Source organism: Calonectris borealis, chromosome 7 (genome assembly GCF_964195595.1).
Source record: "Calonectris borealis chromosome 7, bCalBor7.hap1.2, whole genome shotgun sequence".
Classification (NCBI taxonomy): domain Eukaryota; kingdom Metazoa; phylum Chordata; class Aves; order Procellariiformes; family Procellariidae; genus Calonectris; species Calonectris borealis.
This window is the reverse complement of record NC_134318.1, coordinates 21,136,653-21,159,335: the sequence shown is the minus strand read 5'-3', so window position 1 is coordinate 21,159,335 and position 22,683 is coordinate 21,136,653. Positions and strand designations below refer to the sequence as shown.

At 35.3% G+C, this 22,683-nt stretch overlaps 1 protein-coding gene across 13 annotated transcripts in view; it reads right to left on the bottom strand.

Moving 5' to 3' along the window:
* PPP3CB (protein phosphatase 3 catalytic subunit beta) overlaps positions 1-22,683 on the bottom strand; it is a 52,808-nt gene that overhangs the window by 10,083 nt on the left and 20,042 nt on the right. For 6 of the 13 annotated variants that reach the window (XR_012674287.1, XR_012674285.1, XR_012674288.1 and 3 more), the window contains exons 6-12: positions 16,217-16,356; positions 16,042-16,119; positions 15,856-15,950; positions 14,192-14,317; positions 12,373-12,450; positions 7,700-7,784; positions 6,716-6,813 (exon numbers count right to left, since the gene is read on the bottom strand). Coding sequence is in view for 9 of the 13 variants with exons in the window: in XM_075154473.1 (XP_075010574.1) it covers positions 6,716-6,813; positions 7,700-7,784; positions 12,373-12,450; positions 14,192-14,317; positions 15,856-15,950; positions 16,042-16,119; positions 16,217-16,356 (700 nt within the window). In the remaining 4 variants the exon portion in view is untranslated. Of the gene's footprint in view, positions 1-1,088; positions 1,119-2,781; positions 2,810-6,715; positions 6,814-7,699; positions 7,785-12,372; positions 12,451-14,191; positions 14,318-15,855; positions 15,951-16,041; positions 16,120-16,216; positions 16,357-22,683 lie in introns of all 13 variants that reach the window. The other 7 variants (XM_075154479.1, XM_075154471.1, XM_075154480.1 and 4 more) reach the window with 5 other exon arrangements.

The following is a 22,683-nucleotide window of genomic DNA, read 5'->3' as shown; positions in this document are numbered from 1 at the left end:
TTAAAGTAAGTATAGAAAATAGGTATCATTTTGCTACTGATTATTTTAATGAATGAGGTCTGTGGTTGAATTTAGACCTGAAAATGGCTGACCACATAGTAAGACTGAAGTCTTTGGGATGAAATAATTCTTTGGAAATTTAAGTACAGCTTTCCACTCACAACAACGGGACCTCTTGCACGTGTATGTGAGAACAGAATATGGCACTTGTTTATATTTTTGGAGATCTGACTTCCTTAATTAAAAAAACAAAGAATACAGTCATTAAATGGTGCTTTGCGACCAAATCTGAAAAACCCCAAAGGTAGCGCTCTCAGCTGCTAGGCTGTTTGTCATTCACTTCGTTAAATATTGAGAAAGAGGAAATTAAAGTATCTCTGAAAAGACAACAAACTGACGTTGAATACTCTGAACACCATATCATTTGATGGCGTTTTGCTCAATACCACTAGCAAAGGACATATATACAACTTATTTAGCACAGAAGCTCTGATAATCCATGGGATTTAATATGCCTTATACTGGCATATATATATACTGGCATAGGATGGCATATATACTGGAAATAAATTTGGTCAACAAATTATGTTCAAAATCTATAGAAAAAACATTACACTTATACATCTTGCACTACCAGATGTGTTATGATAAGTTTTTAAAAAATAGGTTCAAAGCCATTAAAATACATTTTATGAGAAAAGGCATGCATAAACAGCCCTCCTTCCACATATAACCCCCCCATTCAAACAAAACCTCGCAGTTGAATGCAGAAAAAAACCACTAAACACTACCATTTTCAAGGACTTCAGGACAACACCACGTATCACAACATGCTATTATACAAAAACCTACTGCATATTCTGTAAAAACAAACAAAAAAGACCAAAAACCCCCAAGAATTTCCCTAAAATATTAGAGATCATCATCCTAAAGCCAGAAATGAATGTTACATGTAAAAGGGATGAATCAATAGAGTTGATTCATCTCTGCTTGTGCCAGTTGAAAGTAAAACACACCCACACAGAGTACTTTTGAATTCCCTCCCAGACACCACAGATCTCTGCCAATGGCAAAGACTCTGATCATACCTTTTTCAGCCTCAATTGCCTCTACAGTGGCTGTACAGAAGTGAGCAGATGCATGCAAAATGAATGAGAAAGATGAAGAGTGTAATATCGCACAGCAGAAAAGGCAATGATCAATTTAATATAGTATGCTACGCCAGATCAGATTACAATTATTTAAAATGATAATTAAGATTTTGGGGGCTTGTTTCTAAGTTTAAGTGAAACTTCTCCTAAATTTTAACTAATACAATTTATCAACTAAAAGTACATCAAAGCAACACTAATTAACTGATGTTATTAACTGCACATTTCTGTAAGTTTTTTGGTTTTGGTTTTTGTTTTTTTTTTTTAAAAACAGCAACAGAAAATTTCAAGTGATATTAAAGTTGTGGTATGATTTAAAAAAATCCACTAAAAATCTATTTGAGACTACTATTTCTGAAGATTAAAATGCATTAATAAGCTTCATTAAATTATCAGCAAGGACGCTATAAAAATAACACTAGCAGTGTTCTAATACTAAGAAATTATTTTTCTCTTTACATTTAGCTCCCTGAAGTTTAACTAGTTCTTCAATTTCTCACCATATTTTAAGCTAAAATGGGTATCTCTGAGAACTGAACTGTGAAATTTAAACCGTAAGAGACAAATCTAGCAAGTCACATTTACAAAGTCTCATAAATTGTTTAGTTGAATCAAAACCAAAGTCTACAGCAGGAAGAGGTCTGGATTTAACATCGTCTTGGTGGGTGAATTAATGCGAGTATGAAAAAAATCTAGCTTACTAGTTGTTTTTTGAACTAAATAACCGTGACACCTGCTGTAATTTCTTAGGTGTAAGATCCTTCCCAATTGTTTTAGCGCTAAGTCAAAGCTTTAACATAAGGTTATTAGATCAAAATCAAAATAACCTTCTATTAGGGCAGAATTGCTAAAGAAACCACTTTTAACTACAACCTAAACTGTAGCTAAGTTTCAATAATGGTAACAACTTTTTACCTCCCCTACTATGTGCCATGCTTCTAATACCATAATTTCAGAAATATTAACAACAAATAGCATACATAGTGGTACACCTACTCGTGTAGTGCTTGATACATACTGTTAAGAACAAAAATCTTAAAAGAGTATTCAAGCGAAGCTGGGGAAACTAGCTATATACGAAAATATGGCATTAGATCAGAACAGAATTCTTTAAAGCGAATTAAGTTTATTACTTCTCATTTCCTATCCAACAAAAACCAGACACATCATTTCAATTGCCTATACTATGTTGTTATGTATCAGTTGCCTACACTGTGCCTTAACCTCACTGTTGCATAAAATTATAATTTCCACTGAGATAATCTAAAAAAATAAATAAAATTAGATACTTGAATTAATTGCTACTAAAATAACGTGGAATACTTAGGGGGCATACAGCATTTTAACTTTTATATACTGCACATTCCATGGTACCAAAAAAAAAAAAAAATTTCCTGCACTTAAATCTACAGAGACAAGGGCAACCCCAGAATTAATCAAAAAGCCACTTGAACGGATGGTTATTTATGTTTACGTTAAGGGAAAGAAACTTTCTCAAATTGTAAAAATAAATTAGTTTAAGAATTATTTTAGAAAGTCACCAAATACATACTTTCATACTATAATCAATTTGCCATACAAATACAAAACTATGTAAAAAAAACCACCTCTTTCCACCATTTCCTGTTACCTGTGAAGTCTTTGTTTTCAATCTTTTCCTGAAAAGATCACGAATACTGATTTATCTCTGTAAATTATGTAGCTTGGTCATAAATACAAATTTCAAAATTTACTCCTAGTGCATTCTACTTGTAGTACTATTATTCCAAAAAGATCTTGGAATACACATCACAGTTAAGAAAAAGATAATTTTCAACTTGACATAAAAGAACAAACTGACTGGAAAATACAAGCACTTAAAAAAACCACACTGTACAGACTCAATTTGGAAAATAATTTTGTTGGATTCTCTTTTGCAGGTACATCTAAATTAAAACTATATTCTTTGTAAACCCTGATAAACTTCAAATAAATACTATATCATACTAACGTAACAAGTAATCCTGAAGTCTTTGCTCAGAAAATTCTTGACTTGAGAGCAAATTTTAAGCAACAGGATTCAATGGCATTTCCATCCTCAATTCCAGCTCTTCCCCTGCTTTACCTAGGGGACAGATCTGATACAAAATCCTTGCCAACTTTCAAAATAAAACCAAAAACCTATCTTAGTGCCCCTCTGACTAAGAGCAAGGGCAGCAATGAAAGATAAGAAGTATTTGGCTAGTTCAACTGATGTCCATGGAAGTACTTACAATTATTAATTTAGGCTTGTGTTTAGTATGTTGCTGAATAAGCCTTTAGGTGTTTGGGTTTTTTTTTTTTAATAGATGTTGACTCAATTTGGAAAATAATTTTGTTGGATTCAGTTCACAGAATAAGTCACTAGGAAACGCTATTTTAGAGAACAGTACATAATAGGGTCTTTAATATTTCAGCTACTATAATGCAAGCAACATAAATAATAAAAACCATAAATCTACATTAAAAAATGTAGAAACGTACACAGGCCATGATTTCCCGAAGTCTAGTTTTATCCTAGAACGTTAAAGCTATCTAAAAATAACCTATGATTCGTTTTCCAAAAATATATCCATATGTTTCTGGGGGAAAAAAAAAAAATCATGTATTGACTTCTTCCACAGGATGTAGTTTTGCACTGTTTTCCAAAATTATCTTTTTTAACTGACTTGTCTTTGTTTAACCCTTTCGCTACAGTTAGAGTTTGTATCTTTGCAGTAAGAATCTGCTCAAGCATTGCCCATGGAGCGGCTGTATCAGACTGACTAATGTGTTTGGTGCCCTGCTGTGCATTGTGCCAATGCCAACAAGCTTCTCTCCTCAGAGAATGGCCAGTATCTCACAAAAGACAGCAGGTGTGGCTGAACAAATTCCTGACACAGCAGTGGTATTTGCTAAGATCTAGTACAGAATATGTTACTGACATTAAGAATTATAATAGGCATATATGCAAAAATTGCATATGCGTTGCATTAGTGGTGACTTGCATATATATGTCTATATATGTACTTGCCCTCACAAAAAAATTTCAGCCCAGTTCTCTAGAGAAGTGCAGATACACACTCTAATTTCTTATAGCTTTTAAAGCTTCTTAGAGATTTAATAGCAACCAGCACAACTAGACCTTTTCTCAATGTGCCATTGAAAAACGAGCACTCGTAAGACTGAAACCTGGAAAACCCATGACATATTGGTCAATTTTGTGAATTTTCAAGCAAGCAAAAGAACTGAATAAAAAAATACTACAATTATGTTCTTTTATTTTCTCAAATCTAGACCAGTTTAAATTATTGATAGTATATTGATCAACACAGTACAATATACTTCAAAAAGTAATTAAATATTTGTCATAAGAAATCCTACTATACTACCAGTGACCACATTTTTGCCAAGAATATGAATTCACTGATACCATGATGGCTTAGAAAAGTGTCAATTAGTGAAGTTTTATTTTATTTTTGGTTTACTTCTACCTTTGCAACTGAGCACAATAATTTGAAAACGTCTACTTTTTTTAAGACTGAACCAATAAAATTCTTATCAGTTAAAAGAAGTTACTGCAATCTAAGGAGAACTAACAGTTGGCATGAATTATTTTGAACAATCAACATGACTAAAACAAATGAGATATATTAATGTAGTGCATCACGGAATATTGCCATCAAAAGTTCGAGTCAAAAAAAAACCACACCCACAAAAATCCAAAACGCATTTTGCATACTTTCCAAATGTCCCACATTTTCAGTAATGGTAGAAAGTCATATGTTTTATGTTAAAAAAATTTTCTAGTCAGTTTGATCCTCTCTGATATTTGTAATGCAACATGGATAAAAATCTGTTAAATGAGCGAGAGGAATGCAGACTCATTTTTTTAAGCATAATAAAGTACCTTATTAAACAATGAAAATTAAAACTGGAACATATGCTTTTGGAATAGTTGGATGGATTAGGAAACATACACCATTTCTTGTTATAGACATTCACAAAACAATCACATACATACACTGGACATATAAACCTACTTGTAGACATTATATGTCCACTGAAAAATGACTTAAAATGTGACATTCATGTTTCAAAGCTATTAAAAACCAGCTTTGATAGTTTAATAGAAAATGTAGTGAAAGCCTTTAAAAAAACTACATAGAAAATTTTAAAAATTCAAATAAGCAGCCCAAATCACAAAATGAGAAAAGCAGCTACTCTTGGAAAATAGATTGTGTAAAAAGTGGTATTCATGTATCACAATCTTTCAATAGTTATAAAATTCAGTGGTCCCATACAATAGTTTTATACTTTCTATTAAAGCCTGAAGATGGCCAATAAAAAGTCTTTGAATAATTTACGTTAAGAGTGCTGCTGATATGAAGTCCAGTTTCAGACTGGTATATTTTAGTTATCCACCATTGTGAACAGAAACCTGACTTCATTCTTTTAATACATTTGGTACAATCTCATAGCATTCTCCCTAAGCCTAGTTAATCATTTATGGGTCTTGTGAAAAATATGATCCAATGATTCAACAAACTAAAAAAAGAAGAAAAACCTTTTACAAAATATTCAATGAGCCAGATTACAGGTATATTTTGTATAGAGTTCTTTTTATTTTCATGCAAAAAAATATATGCACACTTAATAACACCCTTTTATTTTGATTTATTTACAAGTTTTAAATTCAATCCCTTTATTCTCAACTGATTTTATAACAATTACTGAATATTTTTCAAGTACATTATTGTTCAAAATGCACAGACAATGTGCAGCAGCAAATGCAGCAAACCTCAAAAACAAGGTGCTACAACATTGCTTCTACATCAAGAGACAGACAAGTGTCTGGGATAGTGGTTTAATTTTAACACTTATACAGACATACATCTATACCTAGAGAGAGACAGACAGATCTAAGAAAGCAGCTACATCTGCAGAGGAAGGAAACAGCATGTTACAAGGACAATTCAGGGAGGTCAATTATACATAGAACATTTGACAAACAACATAGAGAACAAACTTTGGCATTAATTACCAGGGTACAAAACGTAGCACGTTTCAATCTATCAATGGAGTGTAATACGGAACTCTGCAGCCTGTAGCTGTTTGTTAATATTAGTATCAACAAGTATTTGACATTGTCAATGAAAATACTAACACATCTATAATAAAACCATTTTAATGGAAAGCAGACAAGTAACGATGCAAAATTACATTGCCATTTTTGTATCTGTAATGATCAAATGCCTCAATACCAGATCTATAAGGTCACCTCACTTCAGGCATCTGTGCCACCTGAAAAATTGTAAACTAAGGAAGCTCAAAGTCTGAAAAATGTGGCCTGACACCGCTGAACTGATTTGCTTTTAGTTTTATACCCTGGTTAAGTATCCATTTCACATTGCCTGATTAACACATAACACTATGCTTGTATCAGCCGCTAAGACAAGAACTGAAAAGCATAAGAAACTCCCTGCATGCATTATGTGTAGTGTTAGCAAAAGAGTGAGATGTGCCCCAGTCCATCTGAGGCACAGCAAGTTGCATAACATCATTACCACTTTGCAGGGTCTGTCGTCCTCCAGCCAACACTCCACTAGGTAACATTCCAGTGGGAGTCAAGCCCTTGAGTGTCAGCACACTTTCACTCTCCTCCCTGGTGTGAGGAAGAAACAGTAACAAAACCTTAAATATCCGCTTGTGAAAACTTGTATTAAAGTAAAATAAGGGATGGGGAGAGGAAGAGCCTATTTTTGCTGTGCTTTATGCGTGTCAAGACTGAATGTAAATTCAAATTCAAACAACTAGAAAGGAGAAAATATTTCTATTCCATACCAGTCTTTCCTTTGCCTAGGAGTTATAAACACTGATTACTTCTGAACCAAATTCTGAGCAATTATTCACATGCAGACTCATTAGCTTTGAAATTAGCACTGAATGCCTTATGAGGTACTGAACATATCTCAGTGCCATAAAACAAACCACAATTTTGTTCAAAGTGTCTATGCTTCAGGAAATACCAACTTCAAAAAATTATCCCTATTTGAACAATTGTGGTCTGTGGAAAACTATACATTTTGGGTAAATGTGATCGTGAAATCTCTAGACCTAGATACCAAGAAAATGGTATTTTTTTAAAAGCTGAAAACAAACAAACAAAAACTGAAACAAAAAACCCCTAGTCCTCAACTTTCTGGCATGCCAGAAATTTTCCAAGCAAGTCCTGACCTCCTCCATTACACCCTTGATTTCAATCTCTCTATTTTGGTATTGTCTTTCCAACACTTGTAGTTAACGGCTGACAAAGAACTTGTAAACTAAAGATCATGTTCTCTAATTTCTTGAAACATGTCTCAAAAATAACTTAAAAATATTCTTTAACCAAACATACCAACATCAATGGGGTGCATCAATATGCCAAATAAGATTGATGCCTAATGATCTCCCTGAAAAATGTTTGGCATCCATTATCCTGGAACAGAGATGTTTTCCTAATATACATAATAAGAGGGGGTTTAGGAATGCAGAAGTCATGCAAGTACCTGAGAACAGAGAAGACTCTTGCCATCTTGCCAATTGCACGAATTTTGTTTCTGATTATTTCTTTCCGTGCGGCAGCTGTACCTACTTTCAATGGAATAAGAGAGAGTCTCAAGCTCAGGAGTATTTACAGAGCCACCATTTTAAAGCGCATCAAATTCAACACAACTGTTTAAGTTCAGTACTCTTCACAGGGGGCCAGTACCCAAACACTTACGGGCACAAAGTTATAAGATTATGACTTCAGAATGCCATCAAAACCACCATCACCTCTGTGTCCACAAAACCACACAAAAACGTTTAGGATGTTCACAGTGATTTCCTAAAGCTAACAAGCATCTAAATTACTGCCACTACAGTGTAGTAACTATCATAACTCCTTTGCCTAAATTTTACACCTGAAATTCTTCACTGACATCTATGTATATCAAGATGTCAGCATGCAGCCCAATACAGAAGCCAAAGAGATATTAAAGCCACAGGAAAAAAAAAGATTTGTTGCTAATTCTTACACAGCTGTCCAAGAGAAAACAGTGATTTGTTTGCTTGTTTTTATGTCAACTCCCCAAAACACACCCCCACAAAAAACCCCACAAAATAATATGCCAAAGAATTGCAGTGTTACCTCCCTTACCACCTAAGCCTACGTTCTGTATCAACTTAGGTTTGCATCATTTGCAGAAATTACAAATACCAAAGATCTGGAGTAAATACTGCATATTCCACAGAGCAGAGATATACCATTTGTGACAGATAAAAGTGAAGACAAAACTCTGAAAGGAGGCTTGCGACTGGGAAGGAGAGCCAACTTTGCCTGCCTTGACATTATAAAAACGGAATCTCCCTTCTCCAACACTAGGTGTTACAGGTTTGTTTCAATGTATGAAAGTAAAAGTCATCCCTCCTCTCATCCTCCTTTCCTTTTGCTGACTCCTCAATTCCACTAAAACAGTACAGGTAGATGAGGAGATACTAAAACTAAAATCCTTACTTCTCCTCAGCCATTGGAGAAGGAGATTATTAATCACACCAAGATAAGAGCAACTCAGTCATACTTTGAATTCAACCTCAGGGGACCAAAAGTGAACAAACTCAGACAGCTCTGTTAGGTATTCCAGATCTTCCATATATCATTGTTCTTCAACCCTGGGAGAAAGGTACTCATTAAAAAGTTGCCAAACTAATTTGCAAGAATGTGGAAGAGAGGATGACAGAAGTGGGCAGAGGAAAGCTGCATATCCACAAATTTGTCTACTCGCATTTAAAACAGGCGGCTGTGGAAGAAGCCTTTCTTCATGCCTGCTCACTAGTATTTAGCTTCCACATGAGAGTACATACACTCTAGCACAACAGTCACCCTCTTCAGACCACAGCTGCAAGAACGCAAGGCCTTCTGTTGCACAAGAGTGGGTAGACTTTCCACCTTGAACACCAAACCGAATAAAATACAAAAGATAAGGCACATAGGGGCAAACAACAACAACAAAAATCACACAAGAAGGAAAATGTATAGTAGCGACAAAGAAAAAAGGGAGAAAGAGACAACCTTTGTATGAACACAATGAAAGAATCTCAGGATATGACAAATACCTGCCAATCCGTTTAAATGAAATGCAAAAGCCAGGAGTAAAGCATTTTTAGACAAAGGAACAACTTTAATGAACTGCAGACACCAAATTAAAAAAAAACAAAACCAGAAGGCTCAGGAAAAACTTTGGATAGGATAGGCTGAAACATTCAATTTTTACTGAAAATAATTTATTTTAAATTTTAACTTCTAATTTTTAAAGTTCTAGAAGCTTTTACTTTCTCTCTTTGAACACTATTAAATAACAGCTTGAGGATCTAGAATGAGAAGGGGACTCTCTCAGAGTTTTTGAAATGGCTAGGGCTAAATGAGGGCCATCAATCTTTCCCTACAAGTCCCTCAGTTTTCCTCCTACCCACACCTATTTGAGGGCTACACTGCTGCAGAGCTATAACATCCAGGCTGAAAAGATTTCAGGCAGTGCTAGTGCCCATATCTCAGCTCTGGAAGGTCACTGTGCCTTAAAAGGAGAAAAGCTGGTTTTGGATAGTTTTGGTGTTTGTTTGGGTTTTGTTTGTTTGTTGTTTTGGTTTGGTTTTTGTTTTGTTTTGTTTTGGTTATTTTAAACATGATCTTTCATTGCCCTAGCCCTCCAGAAGCTACGCAGCCAAGCCAAAAGGCCAAACGTATTACTCCAGGCTACAGCACTGCACTAATGTGGCCACCGAATTCTGGTTATTTCCAAGAAGAGACAGTAAGGTGGCACCTGCTTGCAGAAAAATGTCTTGATTACACCCTAAATTAGACGCCATACGACAAAGAAGTCTCCCATTCTCCACTCCCAAGGCCTGCACAAGAAACAAATTCTTAAATGCTCATACTATTATGTTCCAAAGAATTCACATAACCTTTGGAAACTTCTGTATAATCTAATGCATTTCCAAGTATTAGAAATATTCTCTGGAAGTGACAAATCTATACAGAAAACAAATTGATTATTAGGTAAGTAATGGTCAGAAGGATTTTTCTGCACAGAATTATCTACCCTGGAATTTCCAAAAAACAGGTGGTAGACCATGAATTTAAGTTAGGAGGCTTCTTTTTACATTTCGTATCCAGCCATCTTCAAAATTGCACATACAATCAGAAAGTACCTTTTTGACATCTCAGTTGAAGGAAACCGAAAGTACTATACAAACCAGGTTTTGGAACATTGTATAAACACATTCCATGCACAATCTTAAAAAAAAGCTCACGATAAAATTATTAAAGAGCAAGACAAGAAAACTGAACGCTCCCTACACATGCAGGACCAAAGATAAAATTTTAGAAATAGGTAAAAGAATGAAATTCTACAAAAAAAAAAAAAAGAATGAAAGAAAGGAGGAAAAAAATTCATGCACAGAAAGACAGATGTCTTGGAATATGACTTCTGATAACAAAATACACAAGCCTTTATAAACATCCCATTAAAATGGGCAATAATAATAAAATGCTACATATGTCTCTCAACAAAAAGGTATTTTCTTCATTAATACTTATATGCCAGGTTCTATGAAGTCATATTTCAAAACATTCCTACTCTGTCTGGTCTGTACCTTTTTTATTGCCATATATGAGTCGCTCTTCAGATGGAGAGTCCAGAAAAAAAGGAAGTGAATGATGGAGAAAAAGGTGAGTGAGACAAATAAAATAAAGGTCTTTAACTTGACAGTGGTAATAAAGAAGAAATGAAGAAAGAATGCGAAAAAATAAAATGGAAAATTGCAACACTCAAAAATGCATTCATCGAACACGAAGTGGAATTGTTGACTGTATTTTAAATTTGACGATAAACAAGTGAAAGCTAGAAAGTCAACAGTTAAAAAAAATCCATTCACATAGAAAGATAAAGCGTAGACAGTACCTAGGTGGCATTAAGAGATGCAAAGAAATTGTTAAAGGAGACAGAAGAATAAAATAATTCAAATTAGGAAACTGCAACTATTGTACTAAAGAGAGGGCATGTGCAATCAACTGATGACTGCACTTCTGCTGGACAATCTAAATCCTAACATCTCAGAATACCACCAAACCCTACCCTGCAAATGCTTGGTGTAATTGCTTTATGCTCAGTTTACTAGGCTTACTTGAATGAAAAACATAAATTAACTGTTTGCAGGATCCCATTTGAGACTATTTCTAAGTTTTCACATTTCTGGCAACAATCTAAACGGCAGCAAAGTTCAAGTGGCTCATAACCAATGCATTCCAATCTAAAACACACAGCTGCTTGGCACAACACTATTCTGCTACTGAAATTGAACACAGTAGTTACCAAACATCAAGAATGGGGTCATGTCTCTAATATCTTTATAAATGATCTTTAGTGTTCCTCAAAGGCTGCTGAAACTTTCCTTCCTCCTCCCTCATCATCAAACAATCCACCAAATCAGTTCTGTTTGGTGTCTGAGAAACTTTTAGGTGAGACATTAAGCACTATTGTAAAAAAACAACACAACAAACTGTGATATGCTAGGTCTTCATGTTAATGTTGCGTCTTAATCATCATGCTACAAGCATCTCCTTAACAATCTACTGTATCATAGTTTACAAGATAGAAAGATGTTACAATTCATTACATAAATACATATTATACAACATACATATAAAAGTTCTCCTCACTTTTATGCTTTAAACTCAAACACCAAAACTTGTATTTCAAACTTAAACTTGTATTTCATGCTTTCTGTATAGTACTTTGCCATAAGAAATATAATATCTGACTTTCACCTATATCAACTCTTTACTGAAGAGCAATCATTAAGAAATTTAAGATCTTAAAATAAATTTATTCTAAATATTAGCAAAGTAAATTTAGTATGTTTCAAATTTAAAGTGCCAAGAAATTCTGAGAATTTTCCACAAAAAGTTTCAGTTTTAAATAGAAATCAGATAGGAATATTTGCAAAGGATACCATTACTGCTTCTTGATCACAAACTCAAAACTACAATTTCCTTCTCTGCCCCCCACAAAGTGTCATTATCTAAAGAAAAATTTGAAGGCAATTTTCTTCAAATTCCATAATAATACACCAGTCTAAGTTAACTACTGTTTCACAAGTTATTACCATTAAAAAGATTTATCTATCTTAAAGTAACCCCTACCGTCAAATTGATCTTCTCCCTCTGTCATCAGTTCATCATCAGAGCAAATGCTCAAAACATTCACCAACATTTCTGTTACTGTATAGGAAAAAATAAATCTTAATTAATTCCCTGTAGAATTTAAAATATTTCCGTGCACACAAGATATAACTAGTCACCAGCAACTACAGTGAATGAACTTCCCACATCATAGCCATTACTCAGTAATCTGGTTTCAAAAATATGTGTTTTTCTTGATGTGCGCTGTCACAGAATTTAAAAAGCTCAGAAAAATAAGCAGTTATATATCCCCTAACAATCAAAGAACACAGCAGAGCTTTCTCTCCTGTCTTACAAGGAGTTCCTTTAGATAAGAATTCTCTTCTTGTATATTAGTATTTTTACATTAGGATAAGTATTTGAACTAGATTTTATGCAAAATTTACTTAAATATGAAAACATTTTGACTGCTCAAATTTAGATTTAAAACAAGAAAGCTATTTTATTCCTGGCACCTGCAGGCATGTAGCAGAAGCACTGAAGCAGAAAAATATTATGATATAAATATGGTGCGAACTACATGTCTCTTCAAACTCCCCTTAAACATATTGACATAGTGGATACACAAGCTTGTCTCAAAAAGCTTATATTTTCTTTCTCCAGGAATGTCCCTATTCTGCCACTCAATCTTTCCCACGTATATCAGACTCCTCCTTGAAACAGTCAAACTTCTCCTCCCCCTAGAGTGTTCAGAAACCTATTCCAGAAGTTCAGTCAGATAGTTAAAAAACATGTAAATTGCTGTCTACATTTATTCATGACTAATTCATACAATCCCTGTGTTATCTGCTATGGTATTCTTCCCTATTCTTGGGAAAGTTTTTTTTTCTCTTGGAAAAAAAAAAAAACAAACAACCCAAATTATTCTGATTTTGATCTGTTCAACACAGACCAGACAATATTGACACTGTATCGTTCACCAAAAGTGGAAGCATATATTTGTCCAAAGGCAAGCCAAACTACAAGGGCCATGATTCCAGCAGTCTTAAGCATACAGCAGGTCAACGAGCAACTTATTTAACAGTACTTAGGTATCTCATTACCAGCATCATAACAAAAGCAAAATAAATAGTATTAATCCTTTGCTGTTGAAAATCTACTTTATCTACTGCATCATCAGGTAAGCGAGATATAAACAAAAATCTCCTTTCAAATGTCAGGTCCCTCCGTTTAAAAATAAAAAAATTGTTGAGTGGGTTAACCACACTAAAAAGTGTCAAAATTATTTGCGTTTAACTGCTCACTAAAGACGATATAAACAAATCTAGAATCCTAGGTTTATATGACTGCAAATATGTCATCTCAAGAATAATTTTCAAAGAAATTTAAAGAGCTTTCCAGATCTCTTTTATAAAAAGAGCAGTTCCTGACATGGAAGGATTTTAAACAGACCCAAATAGCCTCTAACCTCATTGCTTTTTAAGTGAAGATTAGTTGGAGCCCCAGTGTCCTAGATTCAGAGTTACCAACTCGGGGGGCGGGGGAGGGGAAGAAAGGATCTGTGCTAAATTATCTTTTTTACAAGAAAAATTGTAACTGAAAAGGTTATCTTTAATGGTCAATCTGTTATAACTATATAGAAAAGTTAAAATTTTACATTAACATCTCAACATAGTTTATACCTATAACTATATAAGATTAATAATATATATAACCTAGCATTTTGTAGAATGTGAAAAATTTTCTCATTGGTAAATATATTTAAAAAAAAAAAAAATCTTCCCAACATCAATCTGGGAGAAATAGGAAAGATACTCATTGATGTGTAACTTTTGCCTACCTTTTTCTCCAACAAATGGCAAAGACCATGTGAAAACATCCATAAAATTTGGTAGCCAGTAAGGATGAGGAGAACAATTGAACTGACGAATATTCATCACATTGTTTTCATATTTTAATACAGCAGCTAAAATAAAATTCAGACATTTTGAAAAGAATGTTTAAAACTTGCAAGTGCAACAAATGTAAAGTCACGGGTTTGGTTTAGCTCTATTTTATACTATAGACAAAATAATCCCAGAGATACTCCATTCTCTTTCTTTCAGAGGATTTACAGGACAGATTTCTAACGGAGAACTTCGGATTTTTATTGCACATGTTGCAGTTTACGGTACTGTTACATGTCATACAGTTCTTTACTATCCTATTATAGGTCTATAATGAACAAAGACTTTAAAAGGTCCCGAAAAGGTACAATTTCAGCAACTTTAACAAAATCATTACAGCAGTATATCCAGATTCAGGTTTTATTCTTCATATGTGTCTTCCCACATTGTAAGCCTGGAGTACAACTATAGAAATCTAGAAGATCAGGGAGAAGGGGAAGCACAGAAAAACAAAACAGAAAAACAGAAGCATCCTAAAGCTAAATAAGCATTGATTACATTTTTCCAAACTTATGCTTGCATTACACTGGGAATAGCTGATGTGAAAAAGGATTCTTAAAACGCAATATCCACAGAGATGGTGAAAAAATGTAAAAAGCCAGTTGAAGCTATTTTTATTTCTCCTTTACTTTAAAATCAGTGCAAGTAACAACAGCTCATCTTTTCCTCTATACAGTTAATCATGCTACATAAGTGGTATGGGTTGGGGGGGTGGTTCTTTGGAGGTGGTTGGGAGAAAATGCAATGTATTTCATAGAAAAGAGGTCTTGGTTTCAAAAGAACACTATTTGAACATTTGGAGATCTTTCATTCATCACACACTTGAAATGCCATACTTTAATGTCATACTTGAATTTCAGCAGGCTTTATTTTTAATTATTTCTGTTGTTGAACTTTGTTCTCATCTATGAATAATACTAATTCACAGCTAAGCTCTTCTCTGTAATTCTGACTTGTAAATCTTTCTCCACACTATTAAGCATGCTTCTCCTATGCAACTTTATCTTAAGCACAGGATGGACAAAAATTAATTCCTTCTGTTTTACACCTCCCTAATAAATTTCCAATTGTGATCAGTATTTAGATCAGTACTTGCTCGTTCTTGATTTCCCATACACGGCCATTATGGCTCTGTACCATTACAATTAGACTCTCAGATGCTGTGACACACAACACAAACTACCTTATGGATAGGCTGCTGATCAGTGCTTCCTCCGTTCTTTACTTAGTTCACAAACTAAAGAAAACCAGAGGAGTGAAAGCTCACAGCACAGGAAAGCCTTGCCTGACAGGAAAACACCAGATGATACGTTCACAAGCACTAAATAGCAACAAATTTTTACAAAGGAAACATTTGCCCACACTTGTGCTTCAAGCTACCCTTACAGAAGATCGTCATTTATGTCACGTGCTCTTCTTCATAATATAACTTTTAGTAATGGATTTTTTTTGTCCTTTGATTTCTTACCTGGCAAAAAATTGTTGATATGAGATGACGTATCTAGTAAGACATTTTTATTTTAGTTATTACATACAGTTATTAATAACAAGTTCTTACCTTTATTATTGTAGACATCCAGGTAATTAGGTGCTGAAAAAATTGTTATTAATGACGGGAACCCTGTAGTTTGGCTTTTCCTGTACATTCTATAACTGCAAAACCAAACAGATTATTTTACGTCTTAAAGCAATAAATTTTTATCTTACACTGTGAATAATTTCTTGAAGGACACAAAGTACTTACCCTGCATCTTGTGCTTCATGTGCTCTAATGATTGACAATAAATTATTATTTTGCAAAAATTCACAAACTGCTGGATAGCTGTGAAATGAAAACAACTATGAGTAAAAGAAATTACCTTAAAATATGCAGCAAGAGTCAGTATTAAAACATCAAATAAATCATAGCATACTCTCACCTATAAAAGTATGAGCATCCTCTGACTGTATTGTGACTGAAATGCTCTTGTGAATTTTCATTTCCAAAATCTTCTGACGGATCTGACCACAATAAGTCACACATCGGTCCAAATGCTGGAGGCTCTTTGAATCTATCTAACTGTTTGAGAAAAGGCAACAGCACAAAGACTCTCTGAATATTAAATCAGTAAGCTTTACACATTTGTTAAACTACATATCCATCAATAGCAAGCATTTTTAGAATAAATCCCAACCATATCAAAGAGAAGTAGTTCTGTATATTTTTTCCTCTCCTCCTCATGAAATAAGGCAGAGGCATGCCAAAAGAACCAAACCTGTTAAGAGCAATAAGATTTATTAGTTGTAAAAAGAAAGGAGATAAATTCCAGACTGATGGATATGTGTAATACAAGGTCAAGTTACAGACAAGGAACAAAATGGTCCTTTTTCATGCACATGCCGTATCTACCAATCTGGAGACACTACCAGGAATTAGCAAAGAGAAACAGTACAGAAAAAAGGAATGATAAAAGCAAAGCATGAATAATTAGCACTGACTAGAAGAGACTAAATATATCATCCAAAAAAACAAAAAACAAAAAAACACCCAACCAAACAAAACCCTGAAACATCCATCTCCATAATGGAGTGTTTAAAAACCTAATGAAGAGGTGACTAGCTTAGCCATCTTAGACTTCTTTCATACAGGCTTTACTTCTCAGCTATAGCCCTGGTGTAATGGGCCATAAGCATTTTGGGAGATGTCTGTCCTTGATTTCTTTTCTCTAGCTGCTTCTTTACAGACTTCCACTTGGAAACACCTGCTCTAGCAGCCTGCAACTTTCCTAGCAACCACAGTGAAAAGGGGCAGAGGTAAGGAGGACAGCACATTCGTTAACGTAAAAGGAAAATACCCTGCTTAAGTAAGTAACAGTAAGTCAATCTCTGATGTCCCAGAAATGAAATTAGATATCCCACATTCAACGTAAAGTTTATTTGATCTTTATGTAGCTGGAGTTTGTTCACAAGATGATTTTATCCAAGAAATGTAGGAACAGTTCTTTGATGGACAGCGCATTTATCTCACTTTACCAAAGAAGATGACTTTGATGGTACTAGAGAACACTTAACTCTTCATGACAGGTTCGAAGGGAGGTTTGGTGAGCACCTGGTGAATTTGAGTCTAACGGTCCATAGGAATCCATTCAAATATGGAACCAGCAGTAGTGCCAAGCTCTCTCATGCCCTGGAAAATCAGAGCTCCCGAGGCTGCCACCTGTAACATAAGTGGAGAGGTCCAGATCTTTACAAATTCCTGCCAGATAATGGCAAGGCAGGTATTAACTGAAGTTGTTGTTGGAATTTGTTCAATATTAAAAATCCAGTGGTTTAACATTTCCCACACTGGATGATAAACCTGGTATGGAATATTTCTTCCAGATTGAAGAAGTCAGTCCATCAACTTCTGCAAGTACCTGGATTTCTGTAGATTAAACCATCAAGTTCCTAAACCTCCAGCAATAAATTTGGGTCCAGAAGCTAACAGAAGCATTCACACAAGGAAGATTCGACTGTTTGCCAATTGTTTCCTGCAATACAGAAGGCTGAAAGTCTAGAAAGCATTTCTAAGAAATTTTCTTGAGTTATTCTTCAAGGATTTTCCTTATGACTTTGGCCAAATGGATAGAGACATTATAAATAGTTTTGGTTGCTGCAAGCAATGCAGCCCTCTCCCAAACTACTTTGCATTGGAACAATAATGTAGCCATTTCTGGAAGTAAGGGGAGCAGTTTGTAAAAAATAAATATACTTACATACACACCAAACCAGTGTCTCCTTCACTAGACAGTCTACCGACTGGCATGGTTCTCAAGACATCTCAAAATTTAAGGAAATGTCACTGCAAGCTACTCAACCCAGATTGCATATATCAAATCAGAATAATCAACTTAAGGGTTTCTCTACATCCCAACAGCAAGAAAGTTAACAAAGGACATGAGTCAATTCAAAACATTTGTTACTAATTAACTATTTCTGAGTATGTCGCAACTATGGCAAAACAGAATCTCAACACAAATTAGCTTAACATATTTCTAAATGTGATTATGGTAACTGAGAAAGACAACTTCATTCGAGAATAAGAATCACTACACCTGGTGTTAAAACAGAAATAGGTAGTATATTTTTTAATACCTACCATAAGATACTTAAACCTAAATTAATTTCTAGGTATTATGCAGTCAGCGCTATTAAACTGAAATGCATCATACCTCCACATGGATGTTCAAATTCAGGAGTAACAAAACCTTGGAGGTAGATTAAGGTACAGCAAATCAAAACTACTTTACTTTTGAGGCAAAAGACACATACTTGAAGATACAGAAGACCAGTTTTAATTAATCAGTCCTAATTTTCCTCAGAACTATCACATAGTAAAGCCCTAAAAACAATGTGAAGGCCAGTGAAGAGTGGCAGTCATCTTACATACTACTGAAGAAAAGGAAATTTCAGCAGACCACAGAAAGGAAGCAAGGTATTATAGAGACAGATTCCCAGTAGTGCCCCCATATATTTCAAGGTACTTTGCTGATCAAGCTTTAGTATCACTGAGAACTAAATAAAAGAATGACCCTCTGTTGTAAATGAAGAAGAAAATTCTCTGTCTCTCTTCTTTAAATTAGGAGTCCTCATAACCTTATCTGGACACTTCCCTCCTTATAAATCACTAGGCTTAAAGATCACAATTCCTGGAATTTTATGGACATGTGTCTGAAAGAGACACTCTTTACCAACTGTCCTGGTTTCGGCTGGGATAGGGTTAAATTTCTTCCTAGTGCTGTGTTTTGGATTTAGTATGAGGAGAATGTTGATAACACACTGATGTTTTCAGTTGTTGCTAAGTGCCCTCCTAGTCTAAGGACAGCTCCCGTGCCTACTGACTGAGCTAGGTACACAAGATGGGAGGGAACATAATCAGGACAGCCAGCCCAGCTGGCCAATGGGGTATTCCATACCATGTGACGTCATGCTCAGTATATGAACGGTAGGCGTGATCCAGGAAGTACCGATCGCTACTTGGTTATCGGTCAGCGCGGGTGGTGAGCAATTGCATTGTACATCACTCATTTTGTATATTCTATCATTATTTATTATCATTATTCTCCCTTTTCTGTTCTATTAAACTGTCTTTATCTCAACCCACGAGTTTTTCTCACTCTTACCCTTCCGATTCTCTCCCCGTCCCACTGGGGGGCGGGGGGAGTGAGTGATTCGGCTGTGTGGTATTTGGCTGCCTGCCAGGTTAAACCACGACAGTCCTTTTTTGGCGCCCAACGTGGGGCTCGAAGGGTTGAGATAACGATAGATCTGACCAAAGTGTGTTAAGGCAAAATTGTTATAAGCATCCATTATATTGATTGTTGATGTATTGGCTGTCAGAGTTGTGGGGCTGGCTCTCAATGTTGGGTCATGTAATACCTTGCTTGCAGTATATGTTCCCTTTTGTGCTGTTTATCATTATTCGGAACTGGGCCAAGATTATCATTTTGTTGCTGTTTTATGAGGTGATAAAATCATTGGTCGTAAGTCTAATCTGGAATCTGTACTCGGCACTGCCATCATTTCTGTACCTCGGGAACCACCTCTTAGAAATTATTGGTAATTGCACTTGTTTCTCCTCGGAGAATGAACTTAAGGGGGAGACGGGATGGGACACTCTCTCCCACTTGTTTATCTTTCCTTCCATATCGTCAGAAACTCCTTTTTCTTCTATCCTCTTCACAAAGATGTCCACAATATTCCCTGAGAATTTTGAATATCCTTGGGATGCTCAAACAAGCATGTTCATATTGGTACTTGTTGTTCTTCAACCCTCAACAACCCCACAACAGAAGGGTCCTCTGAGAGACCGGGCAAGGTGGACAGCTGTTTAATTTCCTCCGTCTCCAGGGCAGCTACACCAAAAGCCCACCGATACCCTTTTGGGTCCTTAAAATACCCTCTCCTGAGGTAGTCTATGCCAAGGATGCACAGAGCCTCTGGGCCAGTCACAATGGGGTGCTTCTGCCACTCGTTCCCGGTCAGGCTCACTTCGGCCTCCAATACAGTTAACTCTTGGGATCCCCCTGTCACTCCAGAAATACAGATGGGTTCTGCCCCTTTATAGCTTGATGGCATGCCAGGTTAAACCACGACACCAACACAATCAGAACATTTGTATAAACAAAGTTCAGAGAATAAAAATCAGATTACTGCAAGTTTCACAAACTTCCATTTTCCCAGAAATAAGTAGTATTTGCAGCAATCTTTCTGGTTAGGCTTTACTGTCATAGCTACTATGACAGCTGTCCTCTACTGGAAATAAGTTTATGCCAGCAAAAATAGTAATTTGTTTTGTGTAGTTTAATCACCTTCCTGAATGTCAATAATACTGACAAAAGACTTCATCCAAAAGAAATTGCATCTGCACAGAATTTTTCTTTTTTTTTCTTAGGTGATTCCTATACTGTTTATAGAGCTGTGATTTCCGTTCTTATGCCAGATGATTATGCCTACACAGGTTTGCAGAGAAGACCTCTCCTTAATAAGAACTTTTGCTAATAAACCAGAAGGCTTGTAATATTATACAATTCTCTCGATTGTTTACAGAAGTCATTTCACACACCGCACTTGTACAAGTATACGATATTTTCCTAGATATAAAAAGAGCATTTCACATCACCCATTTAATTTAAATACATTTACAATATCAGTGCATGCCAAGCTCTAATGCAGCTATTGAAGCTGCTGCCAACCCATGAATAGTGCCTTTTCCAAGTTACCAGATGATTCTTTAAAAAACAAAAAAGGCCCAAAGAACAGTTCTAATAACAATGCCTTACATTTATAAACGTGGTTTTCATCAGAAGCAATATACAATGCAGATTTTCATATATATATATAAACATACAAGCTTATATTTCATCCTAACATAGCCTTGAGCGTTATAGAAGCACATATGAAAGTGCAAGCCAAGATGACAGAACTACCTTTTAATTAAATTTACCTGACGCTTTGAAACCTGATTAGCTGCAAGACTGAGACTAAAAGAAAAATGAATCACAATCCTATTATGACAGTGGCTTTCCAAAGTGTTTCTCCAGACTGTTTCCTTTACACTACTTTCCAAAAAGCTTTGACCGTGTTTCTTTTCATCTGTAATGTGAGAAGGCCTTGTCAGAATGACGCCGTTTACTCACTTTGCTTTCTTACTTCTCTTTCTCTGCACAATGCATATAGATTTCTGTACACATTAGTATTTGCTCCGAAAATGCACTGTGCCTAAGTACATTTTCCCACTTACACCACTGAGCTTGTAAATATGCTTCCTCTCTGTTTCTACCATTTTCTTCTCCTCTCACATCATTCTGCTCGGCAGTGTAATATCTGTAAGTGAAATAAGCTGACATTCCAGCCTCTGAAATGGTCCAGTCAGTACAAAAAAATCTGGTGAATTCAGAAATGAGATTCAACTGGACAGCAGCCTCTAAATCTGAGGAGAGGGAGGGGTAAAAAAGAAAAATGGAGCACAAGTAAAGGAGAAAATGCTAAGAAAATGAGAAATACAATAAATGAAGATAAAAGACAAAACGGGCCATCAATATTTATATACTATAAAACCAAATTAGGAACACACTTTTTCCTTCTCTCTGATATTTAGATCTTTTTTGAAATAGGCCCCCACATACCTTCTCCCATATATGGATAAACAACTTTTTTCTTCCATCCTTACATATAATCCCAAAGCTTTCTTAGAACCACTTATTTATATTTGAAGCTGAAACCAACTACACTTTAACTGTTACTAATCATAACAGGGATAGTTTTGATTTCCAAATGCAGCAGTCAAGATGTCAGCTAAGTTAACTAAAATAAATCAAAAAGGAGTATGCAAAAAGGAAAGCAATCGAGTTTGAAAATTCCCATCTGATACAATCTTCACCTAACATCAGCAGTCCATGCAAGTTGAAACCAAGCTATTAGAAACAGATACTTCATGTCATCACAAGCTTCTTCCCTTTAAATTGCACACCACTATTTAGTGTTTCCATTGTATAATTTTTAAAACTTGTTTTCATTCTTCTTACCAATATACTCAGCACATTTACCACAGTGAGAAGCACTCCACAGCTGTTACTCAAATGCCTACCAAATTTGCCATTTTAAATAGCAATCTGAATTTCTATTAAATACTGCAATTTCACACTCTTTCAAAACCAAAAGAGATCAAGAGAGTAAAAAAAAAAAGTTTTCAAAGAAATATAACAACAACTGAAATATGATGTTTGATACACCAAACAATTTTAAGACTACAATTAACTTCTACGAGTTTTGTCCTGAAAGCCATGAGAACGCTAGCTCTTATCTACAAAGCACTATTTCGACTGAATATGAAGCTCTTTACATGTACTACCTGTCTCAGAAAACT